Consider the following 17,168-nt stretch of genomic DNA (forward strand, 5'->3'; position numbering starts at 1 on the left):
GGCTAAATTTTCTCTCTCTTTGTTTATGATGTGATGATAATTCTCAGTGTTGAAGTGCCATTCAGATGGTTTGTGGCTCATTCACAATGTATGTAGAATTTTCGTTTTTATTTTAACGGATTAATTTTCTTTTTTTTCATTCTTAAAAAATTATTGAATAAAATAATAATTTTAAATAATTAAATAATTATTAAATAATTAAATATCTAATAATTTTAAAAATAAAAAAATATATAAAACAAATAAATAATTAAATAAATAAAAATAAAATAAATAATGATAAAAAAAATATTAAATAAAAAATTATTAAAAAAGAATATTATTCCTAAAATTAAAAAAAAAATAATAATAATTTTTAAATTAAAAAAATAAATGGAAAAAAAATTAAATAGATAAATAATTAAAAAAACTTAATTTTAAAATTAACTTTTTAATACATCGTTTTTTATTTATATTTAATAATTTTATAATTAATAAAAAATTAATAAATTTTATTTTATTAATATTTAATAATTTTTTTAATTTTAAACGATATATTTATATTTATATTTAATCAATATTTAGCGATATTTAGTTTACGTTATTTATAAATTTTAATAAAAAAAAAGAAAAATCAAATTGCAATGTACCAAAAATATTTACAAAATATATTTCATATCTTTTCATTTATATTTTATTTTTAAACTTTCTTTTAAATTTTAATAAGATGAAAATATTTTCACTTTTTGTCACCCCATTTCGATTTTGTTGCAAAAAAAAAAAATAGGGGAAAACATAAATATAATTAGAAGACATGATACGAATATTTGTTTAATTTTTGTTTCTTTAAATTTTATGTAAATGTGTTTCTTTCATGTTTTCTTTTAAATTAAATTATATCAAAATTATACACAAAAATTTAATTGATAAGCTTTAATTTTTAAAAGAAAATTATATATTTAAAAAATTACTTTATCTCATTATTTAATTTTATAAAAAATAATAAAAAAAAAAACAAAACAAAGGAAAATTATTTTCTTGAAGAGAAAAACGCGTTTTGAGCCTTCTTAATATTTCTTTAAAAATTAATCTTTACTTTGATGTTTTTAATAATATTTTAACAAAAACAAACATTTTTTTTATTTAATTTATTTTTTTATTTATTTCTTATAAATATACATTAAAAATGGTTCAATACAATTTTTTTTTCGATAGTATAAGCATCATCATGAGAGCTCATTTTGGTAAAAACATTTATAAAAATCTATATATTGATAGGTATGTATATCCATTTATTATTTATCCAACATTTTTCTAAAACATTCACAAGCCTTTTCAATTTATTTCTGTTTAAAAATAAAGTTTTAATAAAAATAAGTAACAAATGTGGCAAAATACGTATTTATTTTTTTGAATTTCTAACATAAAATTAACAAAGAGATCACAAACAAAATTTTTATAAATAATAAAACTAAATTACTACACGCACTAATACTTGCATTTTCCTTTCCTTATCGTTGTAACACAATTATTTTTTTTAACTTTATTTAATTTATAATTATTACAATTAATTATGATTGACACATTCTGGCAGTGTTTCAGTTACTTAATTGTCTCTTTTTTTAGTTATTTCGCTACTCGTTACATACATGAACATAATTTTAAATGACTAGATAGTTTGCGGGCTGTAAGTTAGGTAAGTACAAAGTTTATAATTAATCCAGATACTTGTTTGATGCGATACCGGTTCCCAAGAGAAGAGGTGTCATAACACAGCGTTGCGTTTCTAAGCATAAATTATCGATACAGGGGCAAGATGACGTGAAATCTTCGGCACTCACAACGGACCCATTCGATTTGCGAGGACTCGAGTCCGAAATGACTTCCAACAGGGCATCGTCACTATATCTAAAAAAAAAATTTTTTTTTTTTTTAATTTTTAGGAAATTTTGTTAAAAATTAAAAATAAAAGTCACCTGTGAGGATGAAATCGAGTCTGTTCCAAAAGACTTCCCGTGGCAAATCTCAATTTCTTGGGCGACTCATAACTCGTGCTTCTCGGAATCGAAGGTCGTTTCTCGCCATTGCGATTTTTCATCGAACTACGAGGATAGCCGATGGTATTAGGGTTTAATTGGTTCGTCTTGTATTTATTTAAAGCACGAGAGCCTCTACGTTCCTTGCGTGCGTGATTTCGACGTTCTCGAGCATCTTCGTCTTCGCCAATTAACCAGAACGTTTGTTGCTCGCCTTTGCCTTTCATCGGAATCAAGCCGCGACTTTCGAATTGGTATCCTTCGAGTTTGTCCAGCAGCATTTTGCAGTCTTTGCTGCAGTGAATTTTCAACGGAGCTCCCGTACTTTCCATGCGAGATGAGGTATTGACGGTATCGCCAAATAAACAATAACGAGGCATCTTGAGACCAACAACGCCAGCACACACGGGACCCGAATGGATACCAATCCGCAATAAAAGTTGCTCATTCGGGCGATGACGAATACGAAATTCCGAGACGGCGCTCAGGAGATGCAACGACATTGTCGCTATTTCGGCAGCATGTAAATCGCCATTTCGTATGGGAAGACCCGACACTACCATGTAAGCATCGCCGATAGTTTCAACCTTGTAAACGTCATAATGCCCGATGATGGAGTCGAAACACGTGTAAAGATCGTTCAGGAAATCGACGACTTCCAAGGGGGTACTTTCCGCTGACATTGCCGTAAAGCCAACGATGTCGCTGAAATAAATTGTTACGGCGTCATAACTTTCCGCTTCGACTTTGTGCCCTTTTTTGAGTTGCTCCGCTACAGGTCGCGGAAGCATTTCCAACAAAAGTGCCTCAGTCTTCTTCTTTTCCTCTTGCAACTGGTCCGTACGTTCATCCACGAGCTGTTCCAAGTTATTCGCGTACTTTTCCATCATTGCCATCATGTTGTCGAAAATGTTACTTTTCATGCCTTTCCTCAAAGGACGCAATTTCGTTCGAATTGTCTTGAAATCTGGGCGATCATCGGGTTTTTCGGCCCAACATTCACGAACGCATTGCCGTACGCAGTCGAACGAAAGCTCCAAAGGTTGCAGTGAAGGACGAAACGGATTTTTGACGTCAATTGGATCAATTACGCGCTTTAAACAATCAAAAGCAGAACAATCCAACTCGCCAAAAGGTCCATGGCGGGTACAAATCTCATACAAAATGATGCCAAACGAATAAATATCGCCTTTGACGGAGCCAGGAACTAACTGAATGGGTCCAGCACGCAATAGTTCAGGGGCACGATACAATAATTCTACAAAAAATTAAATTTTAGAGCAATTTTCATGGATAAAAATGATTTTTTTTTCTTACTCGTAAATGCCGCATCCTTCTTTTTCTCATCCAAATCCTCGTTAGTAACATCCTCTGAACCTCCTTTAAAGGCATGCAAACCAAAATCCCCAATTTTAACCACCCATCGTGAGTCAATGAGACAATTGGAAGTGCACAAATGCCCATGAAATTTCAATGGCGACTCGTGCAAGTAAATCATTCCCTAAAAAAAAATCAAAAATTGGGGAGAAAGGGCGTTAATGGAGCACATCACATAAATTTTTTATATTTTTTCTTTGAAATTTTTTTTTTCAAAAACATTTCATTCTTACCCTTATGATATCGGCAACTAATGACGCTATAAACATATTGTCTAATTTTACGTCTTCGTTCTCAAGCACGTCCTAAAAATAAAAAACAAAAAAAAAATAGAGAAAAAAGGGAAAAAGGGGGATGCATGTGATTTTGAGCGTCATCAACAAAGAACAAAAGAAAAAAAAACAAACAATAATGAAGTGATAATGGAGTGTTAATAAACGATTGAAAATTCCGTCCGTGGGTGTATGTTACCTTTAAACTTCCTCTCGTACAGTATTCGGTGATGATGCAAATGTTTGGGGGTTCCGTACAGGCACCGATGAAAGCATTCAAATTATCATGCCTCATATCACGCAGCTGAAATAATAATAATTTTATGCGTTAGATAAAGTTTTTGCGGAGGAATTTTTTCACGAGAATGAGCAAAATTTAAAAAAAATGTGCAAAAATTTCGTACGCTTTGTGAATAAAAATTTCGTGTCATGTAGGTCAAATTGAATTGCCAAAATTAAGAAAATAATACCACGGCTTTGTTTTTTAATTCCGGGAAAAAGTTCGAAATAATGAGATTTTTCTATTTTCTCTGTGGATTAAGGCAAGTACAATTTAAAAAGAAATGTTTCACATTAAAGAAATAATTACAGAAAAAATTAAATTAAATTTCGAAGAAAATAAAAAATTTAAAAAAATAATAAAATAAAATTTTAGAGAAAATTTAATTTAATTTTTTAATCTTACTGAAAACTGAGTATTTATAGAATTTAAATATTAAATAAAATTTTAGAAATTTTGACAATTTTTTACAAAATAAATAATTTAGAAAATTTATTTATTTTTTTATATTTTAGAAAGATAATTTAAATTAAATTCAAATTTAATATTTCGATTTTTTTAAATTATTTTTTTGTAGATTTAAGTTTTTAATTATTTCAATTTATTGGTAAAAACTTCACTTAAAATAAAAAAAAATAATAAATAAAATTGAAAAAAAAACAAAATTTTAATTAAAATTCATAAACAATTATTTGAGTTTAGTTTAATGAATAAATTAATAAATAATAAATTTTTAAAATAAATTTAATTAAAACAATAAATTTTAAAAATAATTTAATTTAATTAGTAGGATGACAATTTTCATACATTTTTGATCATAAAAACCTAAAATATTAAAAATTGACCAATACAATTTTTCCTCTTCAGATTTTTGAAAAAAATTAGTTTAATAAAAAATACTGTTTAAATAGAAGTAGTATGAAACATTTTTGACAATTGTACAATCTTTTCTAACTGTAAGTATATTTTTTAAATAATTTACTTCTTCAAAAAATATTTTTTTCGCCCCCCATTAAGATTAAAGAAAATCTATACAAAATCTCTTAAATAGCGGAAGAAATTACAGTCGCCGCGTTAAAATTTATATTTTTTTCGTCGCTTTTGTAGGTTAATGACCCATTGCCCCTTGTTAGTCTCTTCCGCATATTGAGCAAAGAAATTTTAAAATTGTGTCATTTTTCTCGAACAATTGACTTTAATTGCTTTAATTCTCTTTATTTGTATTTTTTTAAAAAGAAAAAAAAAATATTAAGAGTAATTATCTCAACAACAACTCACCATTTTAAGTTCCATTTTCATCTCCCTCGTAATGTCGATGCTTTTCTTCTTCACTTTTTTAATTGCATACAATTGTCCTTTGTAGAGCCCGATCGGCGTAAAAATCGTCGAATAACGAAAATCTGCATCGGGATTTGAACTTAAGCTCACTTGACTCGTGCGGATTAATGGATGTGTTGACTGCAACAATTAAACGGGTTAAAAATATGTTTAGAAACACTCAAACAAGACGATTATCGTCGGAAAATTAAATTAAATAGTGGCATTGTCAGTTTTAAGTGCTGCCTTTTTCTCGTTGCCGTTTAGCTAATAATGGCACCCGAGTACATCCTTTACGGCTCCATTATTATTAGTTTTATCGTCAAGTTACAGAAATATAGTGCGACATATAATGGGAGGATGACAAAACCAGAATAATTGTGTGAAATTTATACTTAAAAAGCATTTTCATTCAATTTTCTCTCTTGCCTTTGTGTTGCCTTTTTTGTGGGCTTTTGATGTCGTTGTTGCATTCAATTTTGAGAAAGACAAAAAAAATCTTGTCTAGCGAGGGGATTTGAGCATGTCACAAAACTATTTTAATAAAAGAAAAAGTGACTGATCCTTATCGTGAATACAAATGAGTAAAGTCAGCAGGTTATTTTTTTTCTCTATTTTTAGAATCGTCCAATGAACTTTTTTTCTTAGAAGAAAAATCTCTTTGTCCAAATGAGTAAAAAAAATCCCGCAAGCTAAAGCAATTTAAATTGTTGTTCCATGTGACCAATAATAAAAATACTACAAAAAAACACAGAAATAAAAGAAAAGACATTTCTTACTCGTGTTTGTTTCTGTCCATTATTCTCTTTATCTGAGTCGGGCATAACAATTTCTTTAAAATCAATTTTCCACAAAAGACTGTCGAGCTCTTGTTCGTATCGCCAATTTCTGTAGAGCACCAAGGAAACTATAAAGAGGATAATGATGCAGCCACCAGCGACTCCGGCAGTTATTTCTCCCGTATAGCCTGCAACGGAAGAGTTGATATCATTATTATTATTGATGATGATGACAAAAGGAAGGCTTTATTGGAAAAAGATATGCAGAAATGCAAACAAATTGATTTAATGAGGCGGAGTTTCTTTCATTTTTTGTTATCAGAAAAGTTGCTGTCGGCGAACATTATAAAAGTAAATTAACTAAATTGTCTTTTTTTAATTTATTTGAATAAAATTAAAATTATGAAAAATATTTTTAAGAAATTTATAAATTATTTAATTTTAAAAATTACTTAAATTAAAAGAATTAATTTAATTAAATAATTTTAATTTAATTTAATTAAAAATTTAAAGTATTTAATTAATTTAAATATTTTAAATTAAATTTATTAAGATTAAATTATTTAATTAATTCAATAAAACATTAAATTTTTATTATTTTTTTTATATATTTAAAAAAAATCTTAAAATTTAATCAAATTTAAAATTGGTTTTAATTAAATTTTAAATAAAATTAAGAATTAAATTTAAATAAATAATAATAAAATAAATAAAAAATTAATAAAATATTATTCAAAAAATATATATTTTTTTTTGTAATTCTAAAATAACTCAGAATAAAAAATATTTAATCTTAAAATAAATCAAAAATTAAATAAAAATTATTTTTATTATAAAAAAAATAAATAATATTCTAAAAAATTATTTAAAGTCATTGAAAAAAAAATAATTTTAATTCTAAATAAATTTTTAAAATAATTCAAAATTTTATAAAAATGCGCTTACGTAAATTTTTTTAAAATAAATTTTCCAGACAGAAACTTTTCCATCTCATTATTATTATTTTCGCATTCGATGACAATATGACAATAATAAAAATAGATATGCAAAACTTCGATAAATTTAATGAAAATTTCAATTTTACATCACTTGCAACTATTTCTATCTCGCAAAAATGGGAATTTCATTCAATTTACTCTTGGCAACCGGGAAATGTTCCGCATAAATTTAAATTTTCATATTCATTCGAAAAACCGCAGACAAATTGAAAACTTTTGAAATGAGAAATTTTTGATGGAAAAGTTTTTTTTGTCCTACTTACTGATGCACTTTTCACCGCGAAAACCGCAAGCTGGCTCAGCAACTGGTGCCTTCCCTCGTATCCACTGAATACTTTCAACAAGTTGCAAATTCTAGACAAATAACACAAAAAAAATTAAATGAAATGCATATTCAAATTTTATGTTTTCGTAATAAAAAAAATTCAACATTTTTCGGCATGAAAAATAAATTTTTGGTGGCAAAAGAGGAACTTTTGCAATAGAATTTACATTTTTGATTAAACAACAAAAAAAAAAACTGATAAGAGTGAAATTCATGTGAGTGCAAATTTACGTAACAAACATCAATATTTACAAGTATTTACATTACCTGATGATGAAACTTCATATCGCAAAATTAAAGTGATTTATCACATAAAATAGAGGAGTGAGTGAATAAAAGAAAAAGAGAAATAGAGAGACAGAGATGAAATTTTCTCGTAAAGTGCAAGTTTTTTGCTACAATTTTCAGTGCAAGATGCGGTTATCTAAATATTTGCCAATAAAATTGGAAAATTGATTCACTTACTGGCAGCAAATGTCCTTCTGGAGTGGAAAATGTCCCAATGGGAAACAATCCGAATTCGTTTTTCGATGAATTTGTGATCATTTTTCGCGCTAAAATCGTGTAATTTCCCGCAGCGTCACCATTTTCGTCGATATAAACCATGTAACTACCAAAAATAATATTTAAATTTTTTTCTTAAAAAAAATAAAATAAAAGTCACTTACCCCATTGCACTTTTATATTTCCTACCCTTCACGGCATCAATAATCGCAGTACCATTTTTCGGATTTCCTCCGTCGTTTATGACCTTTATCAGGGCATCGGCATACAAGTGAACCGCATCGTACAAGTAAGCAGCTTCCGCACGAATCTAAAAAGGTAAAAAGCGATGAAAAAGGGGAAATCTCATTTAAATTTATGCGGGAAATGCTTAGAATGGCACTCAGGTGTGACAAAAGAGGAAATGTTTTGCGTGTCATAAGACTCCAAATTGAATTTTGATGCTGTGTGGAATGAAGTCGTTGTGATTAGATGAGAATTTTTTGCAGAATCATCAAACGTGCGGATTGAAGTTGAATTCGAAAGTGGGTTAATGACTGTTTAAAATGTTTTTCAATCTGTTTGTCATTTTCCACAACAAATTTTTTTTTTTGCGGATTTAAAGTTTTTGTTGATTTTGTGTATTTATTAAGAGTTTAATATGTTTTTTGATAAGAAATGGCAAAAAATACAGTCAAGAAGGCGACAAAGTTTCTTAGGAATTTTTTGTCACATTTGCAGTGAAAGGCGCCAAATTTAGTGTTAAAAAAATAATATTTTTGTTTTGTGAAGTTGTTCGTTCTTTTTTTTCTCGGAAATTAATTCGCAAAATATTTGAACATTTTTTTTTTGTTTAAATTGGAAGATTTTTAAAATATTCATTTAATTCTAAAATTTTATATTAAATTTAATTTTCATTTCATTAATTAATTTCAATATTTAATATTAAGTAATAAAAATTAATTAAAATAAAATAATTAAATTAAAATAAAATTTTTAATAATTTAACAAAAATAATTTAAATCAAGTTTAATTATTAAATTTATTTTTATATTTCAAAATAAATTAATTAAATTTTTTTAAAAATAAAGATTTTTAAGAACGATCAGAATTTTTTAAAAATTATTTTATAAATAATATTAATTATTCAATTATTAATGAATAAATAAATTTATTTAAATTAAAAAAAAATTATTAATAAGAAATTATAAAAAAATATTTTTTATACTTAAACAAATTTCTGTTCGATTCATTAAATTTAAATTAATTAATTTATTTTAATTTAATAATTATTTTCGTAAAATAAAAAAATTAAAATAATTAATGAATCATTAAATAAATAAAATATTTAATTCAATACAATATTTAATTAAAAACAAACAAATAGAACTAAAACAAAAATTATATTTTGATTTTAATTTTATGTGAAAACTTTTACTATAATTTATTTTATTTCATTCATAAAGTCCAAACCCCGAAAATTTCAACAGAAATATTTCCATATCGCTTTCAGGCATGATATTAAAATATATAAATTTCAGTTAAAATCAATTTTCGTCTAAATATTTTCTTGTTGTTTCAAACTTTTTTGATATTTTCTACCATATATTGCTAATATCATGTGGAATAAACAAATCTCTTTTTATGATGTCTAAATTGCCGAATAAACATAAATTCCTCCTAATCGTAAACTTCTTCAGGAATTTTTCATAAAGTACGTTGCATAACTAGTTCAAGCCATTATTATGTTTTATTATGTCTCGTGTATGTCTATTTTTGGCATATTTTGTGGCATTTACCGTCTAAGCTCTGTTCACACAATAATAATACGTTATAAAACTTTTCCATATTTTCGAGTAAATTTTCAAAAATATTTTTCCTCACAAATTGTGCTGGCAATAAAATCTGTGTGACACAAAAGTTGTTTTGTCTGCTCGGTTTCTCTTTCTCTGTTTCTCCACAGGAATGAAATTATCATTATTGTTTATTTATTGTGGAAATGTGGAGAGAAAAACTATTTACTTTATTATTTAATCCCTTATTGACATGAATGCCAGAGAGAAAGCAGAAGGAAGGTATTTAGTGCAAAAAGGGATCTGTTTGTGACACGATGATGAATGTTTTCTTTATCTCAATTATTTTGTTTCGTGTTGACACAACATACTTGTCTGATGTCACAAGTTCATAGAAGAGACACAAACGGACCGAGAAAAGGTTTAAAAAGTGATTTTAATCTCTCCGAACCGCAAATGAATTAAATAAAGACCAGACGTCTCCATTTGACTACTTTTCATTGAATTTCGGTCTTTCAGATTAAATTAAATGGCGAACGGAACCACAACCGTCACTAATCTAATCCAATATTGAATTTAGTTGTGCCGCAGACAATTTAATTTCTCCTCCGGTTTTGATTGACTGACGTATTAACCAACAATTTGTAATTAAATATACACGAGACGTCGACTCCCTGCCGATATCGGAGCGCGTTGAAATGTTTTGTCTGGAATTATTGAGAACAAACATCTTAATACAATTTATTTTTAATAAAGTTGCTCGTTCGACGATTTACGATTTCATTCGGTGTCTTCGAGAGAGAAGCGAAATGACTCGAACAACAGTCAATTTGTTTGATTTGAGATAATTAATTTAATTTTCTTGAAGGCGTTTCGACAATGTCGCTCCTTTGTCACACCCGGGACTGTTCTTGACTCGACGTGCGACAGGCAATTTTAATTAAAAAATTTTTTATTCACTTACCTGTTTTGTTCCGCCAACGTGGATCAAAGGATTTCTATAGTTGAATGGCTCGATTTCGAGATATTTGTTCACCTGTAATGGTAGATAACGGTAATTAAATTGATTGATTTTTAAATAACTTTTTTCTTTCTTCCTTTTCTATCTCTCTTTGGGTTAGAAAAAAAAATAATTTAAACGCGGATGTTGGAGTTTAGTACTTAGGGCTGCAAAAAATTAATTAAAATAAAAAAAAAACTTGACGTAATTAATTTTTTTAAATATTAAAAATTTTAATTAATTAATTTTAAAAATTTTAATTTAATTTAAAATTATTAATAAATTAAATTAGTTTTAAAATTATTAATTAATTAAATTAATTTTAAAATTTTTTATTATTTTATTAAAATTATTATTTTAATTTAAATTGTTTAATAATTAAATATTTAAAAAAATTTTTAATTAATTTTTTAATAATTTTATTAAAATTTAAATAATTTGTTTACTAAATTTAATTCTTTTAATTTAATTTTTTTTTTAATTTTTTAAAAATTTTATTTAAATAAGTTTTAATATGTTTACTAAACTTTGGAAAATTTTGAAGAAAAAAATAATTTATTTCGAAAATTATTTTTTTATCAAATAATTTTTTTATTTAGCTATTTTTGTGATTTTTATTCAAGTTCGAGTAAAAAAATAATTTTTTATTTAAAAAAAATAATGTTTTAGGTATTTAAAAAAAATAAATAAAAATTTTATCAGACCTGTTTGCACCGAATTTCATGCACTAATAAATTTGCGGAACACGTGCAAAATAAAAATTGACATAAAATGGTTTGTTCGTGGTTTGTAACAGGCAAAAAAGGTTCACAAATGATTCGTTTACCAATTTTAAGTGGCAAACCCTTATTTCTATTGAAATAAATTTGTCATTTGACGTCCGGAAAAAAATCAATCAATCGAATAAAAATGTCTCGAATACAAATTGTCCTCAAAATTTGTGTCTGTTGAAACAAATCTCCCGGAAATGTATGAGAAAAAAAAATCCCGAGGGAACCGACTACATTTTCATTCAATTTATTCAGTTTTTTATTGTTCTTGTTCCAGTTTCTTGGCTTTTATTTCTTTTTCTCGTGAAGGGGAGTCTTGCTCATATTTTCCACTAAATTTTCTCCGTATAAATAGATTCTTATCTGCCATCAGTCATCATTACGCGACTTGTGTTCCGGCATTCGACAATAACTTCTCATCCCGTAATGTCATCAAACAATAACGAAATATGATTTATGACGTTCGCACACACACTTTTTGACCCAATTCCCCCTGCAATTCCCGAAAACGAGAAATGAAAAATGAAGCTAATAAAAAAAAATTGTGGGAATCTCTCTTTGTTTGTTTTTTTTTGCAAGTTTATCGGTCAGCAGTTATGACTCATAATTTTCTTCATGAATAAAAAGCGAATGAATGTCTTTATTATGTTGTCATGTTGTCTGTTTTGGCAATGCTGCTGTGAAAGTAATCGTTCAAATATTTGAAAAAAAAACATATCGAGAGAAAAGAGAGGCTTGGCAGAAAAAAATTTACTCGTTCATACAAATAAATTTATGATAAATTATTCACATTACGTATTGATATTACCTTTGCTTGCCTTGCTCTCAACTTGATGAACCAATTTGTTCAATTTGCTTTTTTTTCTCAAGAGGAATGAGTATTTTATTTACGTAATGCGGAAGAAAGTGTTGAAAAACTTAAAAAAAGGTTTATCGTCGTCGATCAATGCCAATAAGTAGATTTTTGGGCAATCAATCTTCAATATCAAAAGGTACCAATTTTTCAAGAAATTGAGAAAAAATAGATTTTTTTGAAAGAAATTTATTAAATTAATTTAAAAATCATAATTAATCATTTTTAATAAATTTTTAAAAATTTTATAATTAATTTAATATTTTTTTAAAAATAAAATAAATTAAAAATAATATAATTAATTAATTATTTTTTAAAATATTTTTTAAAAATTATTATAAATAAATAAATTAAATTAAATTATTGAAAATTTAATTTAAAAAATTAAATTTATAAATTATGAAAAAAAAAATTAATTAATTTTTAAAAATAATTGAAATTAATTAGATAAATAATTATTCGAATTTTTAATTAATTAATTAGATAATATTAATTATTTTAATATTTTTTTTTTTTATTTTTAATAAATTTTTTCAAAATGAAATTTGATTAAGTTTTCAAAATCTTTAATTTTTACTCTTAAATTTTTGGGTTTATTTTTTCATAATAATTTTTGTTCTAAAAGTTATTAATTAAATAAGAAAATTTATTAAAAATTAATATAAATTTTAAAAAATAATTAAAAAACGAAGAATTTTAGTAAAAATCTGTCAACATACGAAAATTTGAACAATTTTTCGTAATTTTTCTTCCGAATTTTTTCATTTATTTCCTCAAAACGAGTCAGTAATGAGATGTACATATTTTCCGTAAGTAGTCAGAGGTTGATTGAATTGCCAAAAAAGAGACCACATCAACGAGTCGTTGACATAAAAGAACGTTTATTGCTTCTTGTGCCATATTAAAAGCTCTTTTTATCAAGAAGCAACTCACGAAAGTAATGAAAATTCGGTTCAGACGTCATTTACTGCTTTTTCATCCATTTTCATCAATAAACCATTTTCCCCTCTGTGCAAATCCTCTTCATAAATCTTAATATATCCGCGTTTAATGTCGATATTTTGTCTTTTACCGTCTGTCGTCGTCCATATTTCGACATTTATCAATAAATTTGTGTTCGCGCGAAGACAACGACGTTATTTGATATTTCCTGGGTACGGCTCGAGTGAAGGTCAATGCCCTTTCCTTCCAATATCGCTTCTTAAGGAATGTATCAAATGTCTTGGGAGGATTTGCGAAATCGATGACCTCGACAAAAGACGCGAAAAGAGCACATCCTTTGACAATATAAAATACGAATAAAAAGGAAAAACGGAATTTTGAATAAAAATCTTGGGACGATTTCGGAATGACGTAGGTTGTGAGAGAGAAAAGGAAAATAATAAATATTATTGTCTCGCCGAACTTTTATGTGATTTTATATGGTGGGAACATGCCATAAAGTCCCGCAAAAGTCTTTTAAAAGCATAAAAAAAGAAGAAGACGAAGATTTAGAGAGTGTTTGGCAAGACAATAAATTTTAAATAAATAAAGTTTTCTCTTACCTCGACCGCAAACACATCAAATGCAACTGGCGCAGACGGCACAATAGCAACATACGATCGAAAAGCATCCACGATGCGGGGATTTTGTCGATTTTGCAACAAACCTTTCAAATATTTGTCCGGCGATTGCGGATCGTATTGCTCCAAATCGACGCCAACGACAAAATATTCGCCATTATCCAATAAATCACGTTGCTTCAAACTCGCCAGTAAACCGATATGCTCGAAATGATGTCCCAATATCACATAAACTGAAATGAAATGAGATGAAATTTCAATTAGGATGTTTCAAATGAATCAAAATAATATTTTTAGTGCCCTGTATATGATTTTAAAAAATTATTGAAGCAAAGTTTAAGATAAAAAAAATTAAAAGAAAATAATATAAATAAAAAATTTTATATAAAAAATGAAAATAAATAAGAAAAAATAAATTTAATAAAAAATAAATTAAATAAAAAATAAATTAAATTTTAATAAAATTTAAATAAAAATATAAAACAAAATTTTTAAAATTAATTTCAAAATTATAAATTTTCCAAATTAATTTTTTTGTTCAATTTTTAAAAATTATATAAATATTATAATTATTTTTATTAATATTTTTATTTAATTTTTTTTATTAATTTATTTATTAAAAAACTTTAATTTAATTGTGAGAGCTTATAAAGACAATAATTTTTAATAAAATAGAAAAAAAAATAATTTTTTAATAAATATTTTTTTTTAAATTAATTTTTTAATTTGATAGTTTGACATTAAAATGTATGAAAAAAGATTTTAATGAAAAATTTAAAAATGTTTAAATAAAAAATTCAAATTAAATGTTTAAAAGGCAATTTTTGATATTTTTTACTAAAATTAAAAACTTATTTTGTTCCCCGAATTTTTTTTAAATTTTGGTCAATATTATTGAGTTTCATTTAACAAAAACCTTATTTGACATTAAAAAAGCATCAAGTCACAACTCACTTCTCGTGTCGACGTATGTCTCTTCGACAAGCTGATCAAATGGATTTTTCATGTAGCCAATGTGAAAAACTTGACTCCATGTGTGCACAGCACGAACTTTCACGCCATGCTCCTTCAACGTGTGCAACAGCGTCTCGGCAACCGTACTAAAAATTTCCATTTCATCCGATTGCAAATACATAAATGTCACTTGTGTCCAATTGTAGGCGAGCAGCAGCGAGACAACGGACTTCGAAATTTGGATGTCTGGGGGACGAGTACGTGCGAACGTCGGAAAATTCTTCTTGTGTGACGTTTCGTGGTGTGTACAAAACTAAAATGAGACATTTTTTGTTCGGACAAGCACTTAATCAAAAAAAGGCAGTTACTCACATAAGAGATCATGGGAAGGTTGAAGGCAGCTGCTAGACGTCCCTCGTGCACGCACGTTTCCTGCGGTCCGATGTACGCCGTGATATTTTTCGTCCACAAATTCGCCGTTTGACGGATGCTGTTAACTTCCTCGCCATATGTCTCGGCAATGATAAATTTCAGGTCGTGACCGTAATCCTTCAATTTGTGCGCGTTGACTTCTTCGAAGGCGAGAGATATAGCGCCAGATATTCGTAAGCCTGCAAAGAGAAATTTATGACAAGGATTTTTTTTTCTCTTATTATCATTTCGTAATTGCCACTTTTCTTTGGAGTTTCTTTCGTGTCTTAGATAACATGACAATTATGAAAGTTCGCATGAAGAGACAAAGAGGAAAGGAAAACGATGCAAATTAATTTTCATGCTCCAAATAGCACAAATCAAGGATTCAAAGTGTTGGAAGAGTGACGTACGATAATGTTCTGTCGTAAGTTGCTCTGGCATTTAAATGCACTCTGGAGATAAAAGGAAAGTCGCATTTTTGCAAAAGTTTTTTATTTGAACAACGGGAAATTATAATAATAATAATTCACTTCTGGGTGTCATCTTCACGTGAAGTGCTTGCATTTTAATTATTGTTATTCCCCCGGGATTCATAAAAAGTCGCGCGAGATAAACTTAACATGACTTGCAAACGGATTTCCCGTTTTAGCTTTTGTTTTTTTTTCCTTTTGGGATTAATTAGAGCAAATTTTACTTTTAGTTTAAGAAAAATTTTGTAGAATTTTTTAATCAAAATTTTAAAATAAATTAATTAAAATATTTAAATAAAAAAAAAATAAATAAATAAAATTTTTTAATTAAAAATAAAAAAATATTTATCAGTTTAAAGTTTTAATTATAACTTAAATAAAATAATTAAAATTCTTTAATAAGATTGATTAAAATAAAATAAATAATTTTATTTATTTTTTTTTTAAATTTACATACAAAAAAATAAAATTTATTTTAATTAAATTTAAAAAAATTAATAAAAATTAGATTTGAACTCAAAATAAAAAAAAAGTTTATAGGAAAATGTGTTAAAAAATTAAAAAAAATCAATTTTTAATTTTTTTAATTAAAATTTTTTTAATTTTAATTTAATTTTTTAAATTTTTAATTTTTTTTAATTAAGTTTATTTAATTTTTTAATTTATTAAATTAAATTATTTAAAAAATTAATATTATCATTGCACTCTAAAAATTTTGCTAATTCATTTATTTTCTGCCTCACTTTTATCCTACACTTAAAAGCGATTTAAAATCTCAGTGCTACAATACACTTTCCTGCACATTGTCATGCCAAAACAGGGATAACACTTGAAACAGTATAAGCTCCAGTTGTTTAATTTAATTGAATTTACGGCAATTGTATTTTATTTTTTATGTGCTGCAGCAGCAAAAAACACAACGAACGGATTAAAAGGAAGTCAGGAGAATTCAAAGTTTTTTTTTTGTACAAAAAGATTCTTTATTATTATTACGCTTGTCTTTGCAATTTATTTTCCATTGTGCTAAAAATAGAAAATTTTTCGTCCTTTTTTGCCGTCATTCCTTTATTTTATGGCAGCAACAGCAGTAATTTACACAGAAATTAGATTCGTGCACGAGGTACTTACCAGGTCTGTCGTATTCCATGTCGCCCGGCTTGCGTTGCGATCCCGTCAGATATCCAATTGTGAAAGTTTCTGCATTCGCAGCATTTTTCCGCAGTAAAATAATATTTAAGACACAGATAACGTTTAATAATCGTATGTGACTGACTAATAACTTCATTACGTTATCATTCTTTCGCGGATTTTTTTTATTATGTTTTATTATTTTAATGAGACAGATACTTTTTTTATGCTTCGCACAGAGCTTTTAATTAAGAGAGTTGCTTTTCATGTCATTGTAATTTGCATGAAAAATCATTGTGGAGAATTTTTCAAGTCACTTAGTCATTTTTTGCTGCTGTTTCTGCTGTTTTAACGATGAGAATGATATCTTTGTCTAGA

General features: G+C 26.8%; 1 protein-coding gene across 1 annotated transcript; it reads right to left on the minus strand.

Annotated features, from left to right (window-relative positions):
- Window positions 1-1,694: 1,694 nt before the first annotated feature.
- LOC134837285 (guanylate cyclase 32E) lies at window positions 1,695-16,947 on the minus strand. Its single transcript, XM_063852654.1, has 15 exons — window positions 16,791-16,947; window positions 15,151-15,389; window positions 14,779-15,091; window positions 13,807-14,057; window positions 10,604-10,675; window positions 8,032-8,177; window positions 7,829-7,973; window positions 7,302-7,392; window positions 6,041-6,228; window positions 5,223-5,402; window positions 3,864-3,968; window positions 3,626-3,697; window positions 3,333-3,516; window positions 1,956-3,273; window positions 1,695-1,887 (listed from the first exon to the last, which is right to left on the minus strand). The coding sequence occupies exons 1-15, from the start codon at window positions 16,945-16,947 to the stop codon at window positions 1,695-1,697; spliced, it is 3,654 nt and encodes a 1,217-aa protein (XP_063708724.1).
- Between the last annotated feature and the right edge of the window lie 221 nt (window positions 16,948-17,168).

This window comes from Culicoides brevitarsis, chromosome 1, assembly GCF_036172545.1.
Source record: "Culicoides brevitarsis isolate CSIRO-B50_1 chromosome 1, AGI_CSIRO_Cbre_v1, whole genome shotgun sequence".
Taxonomy (NCBI): domain Eukaryota; kingdom Metazoa; phylum Arthropoda; class Insecta; order Diptera; family Ceratopogonidae; genus Culicoides; species Culicoides brevitarsis.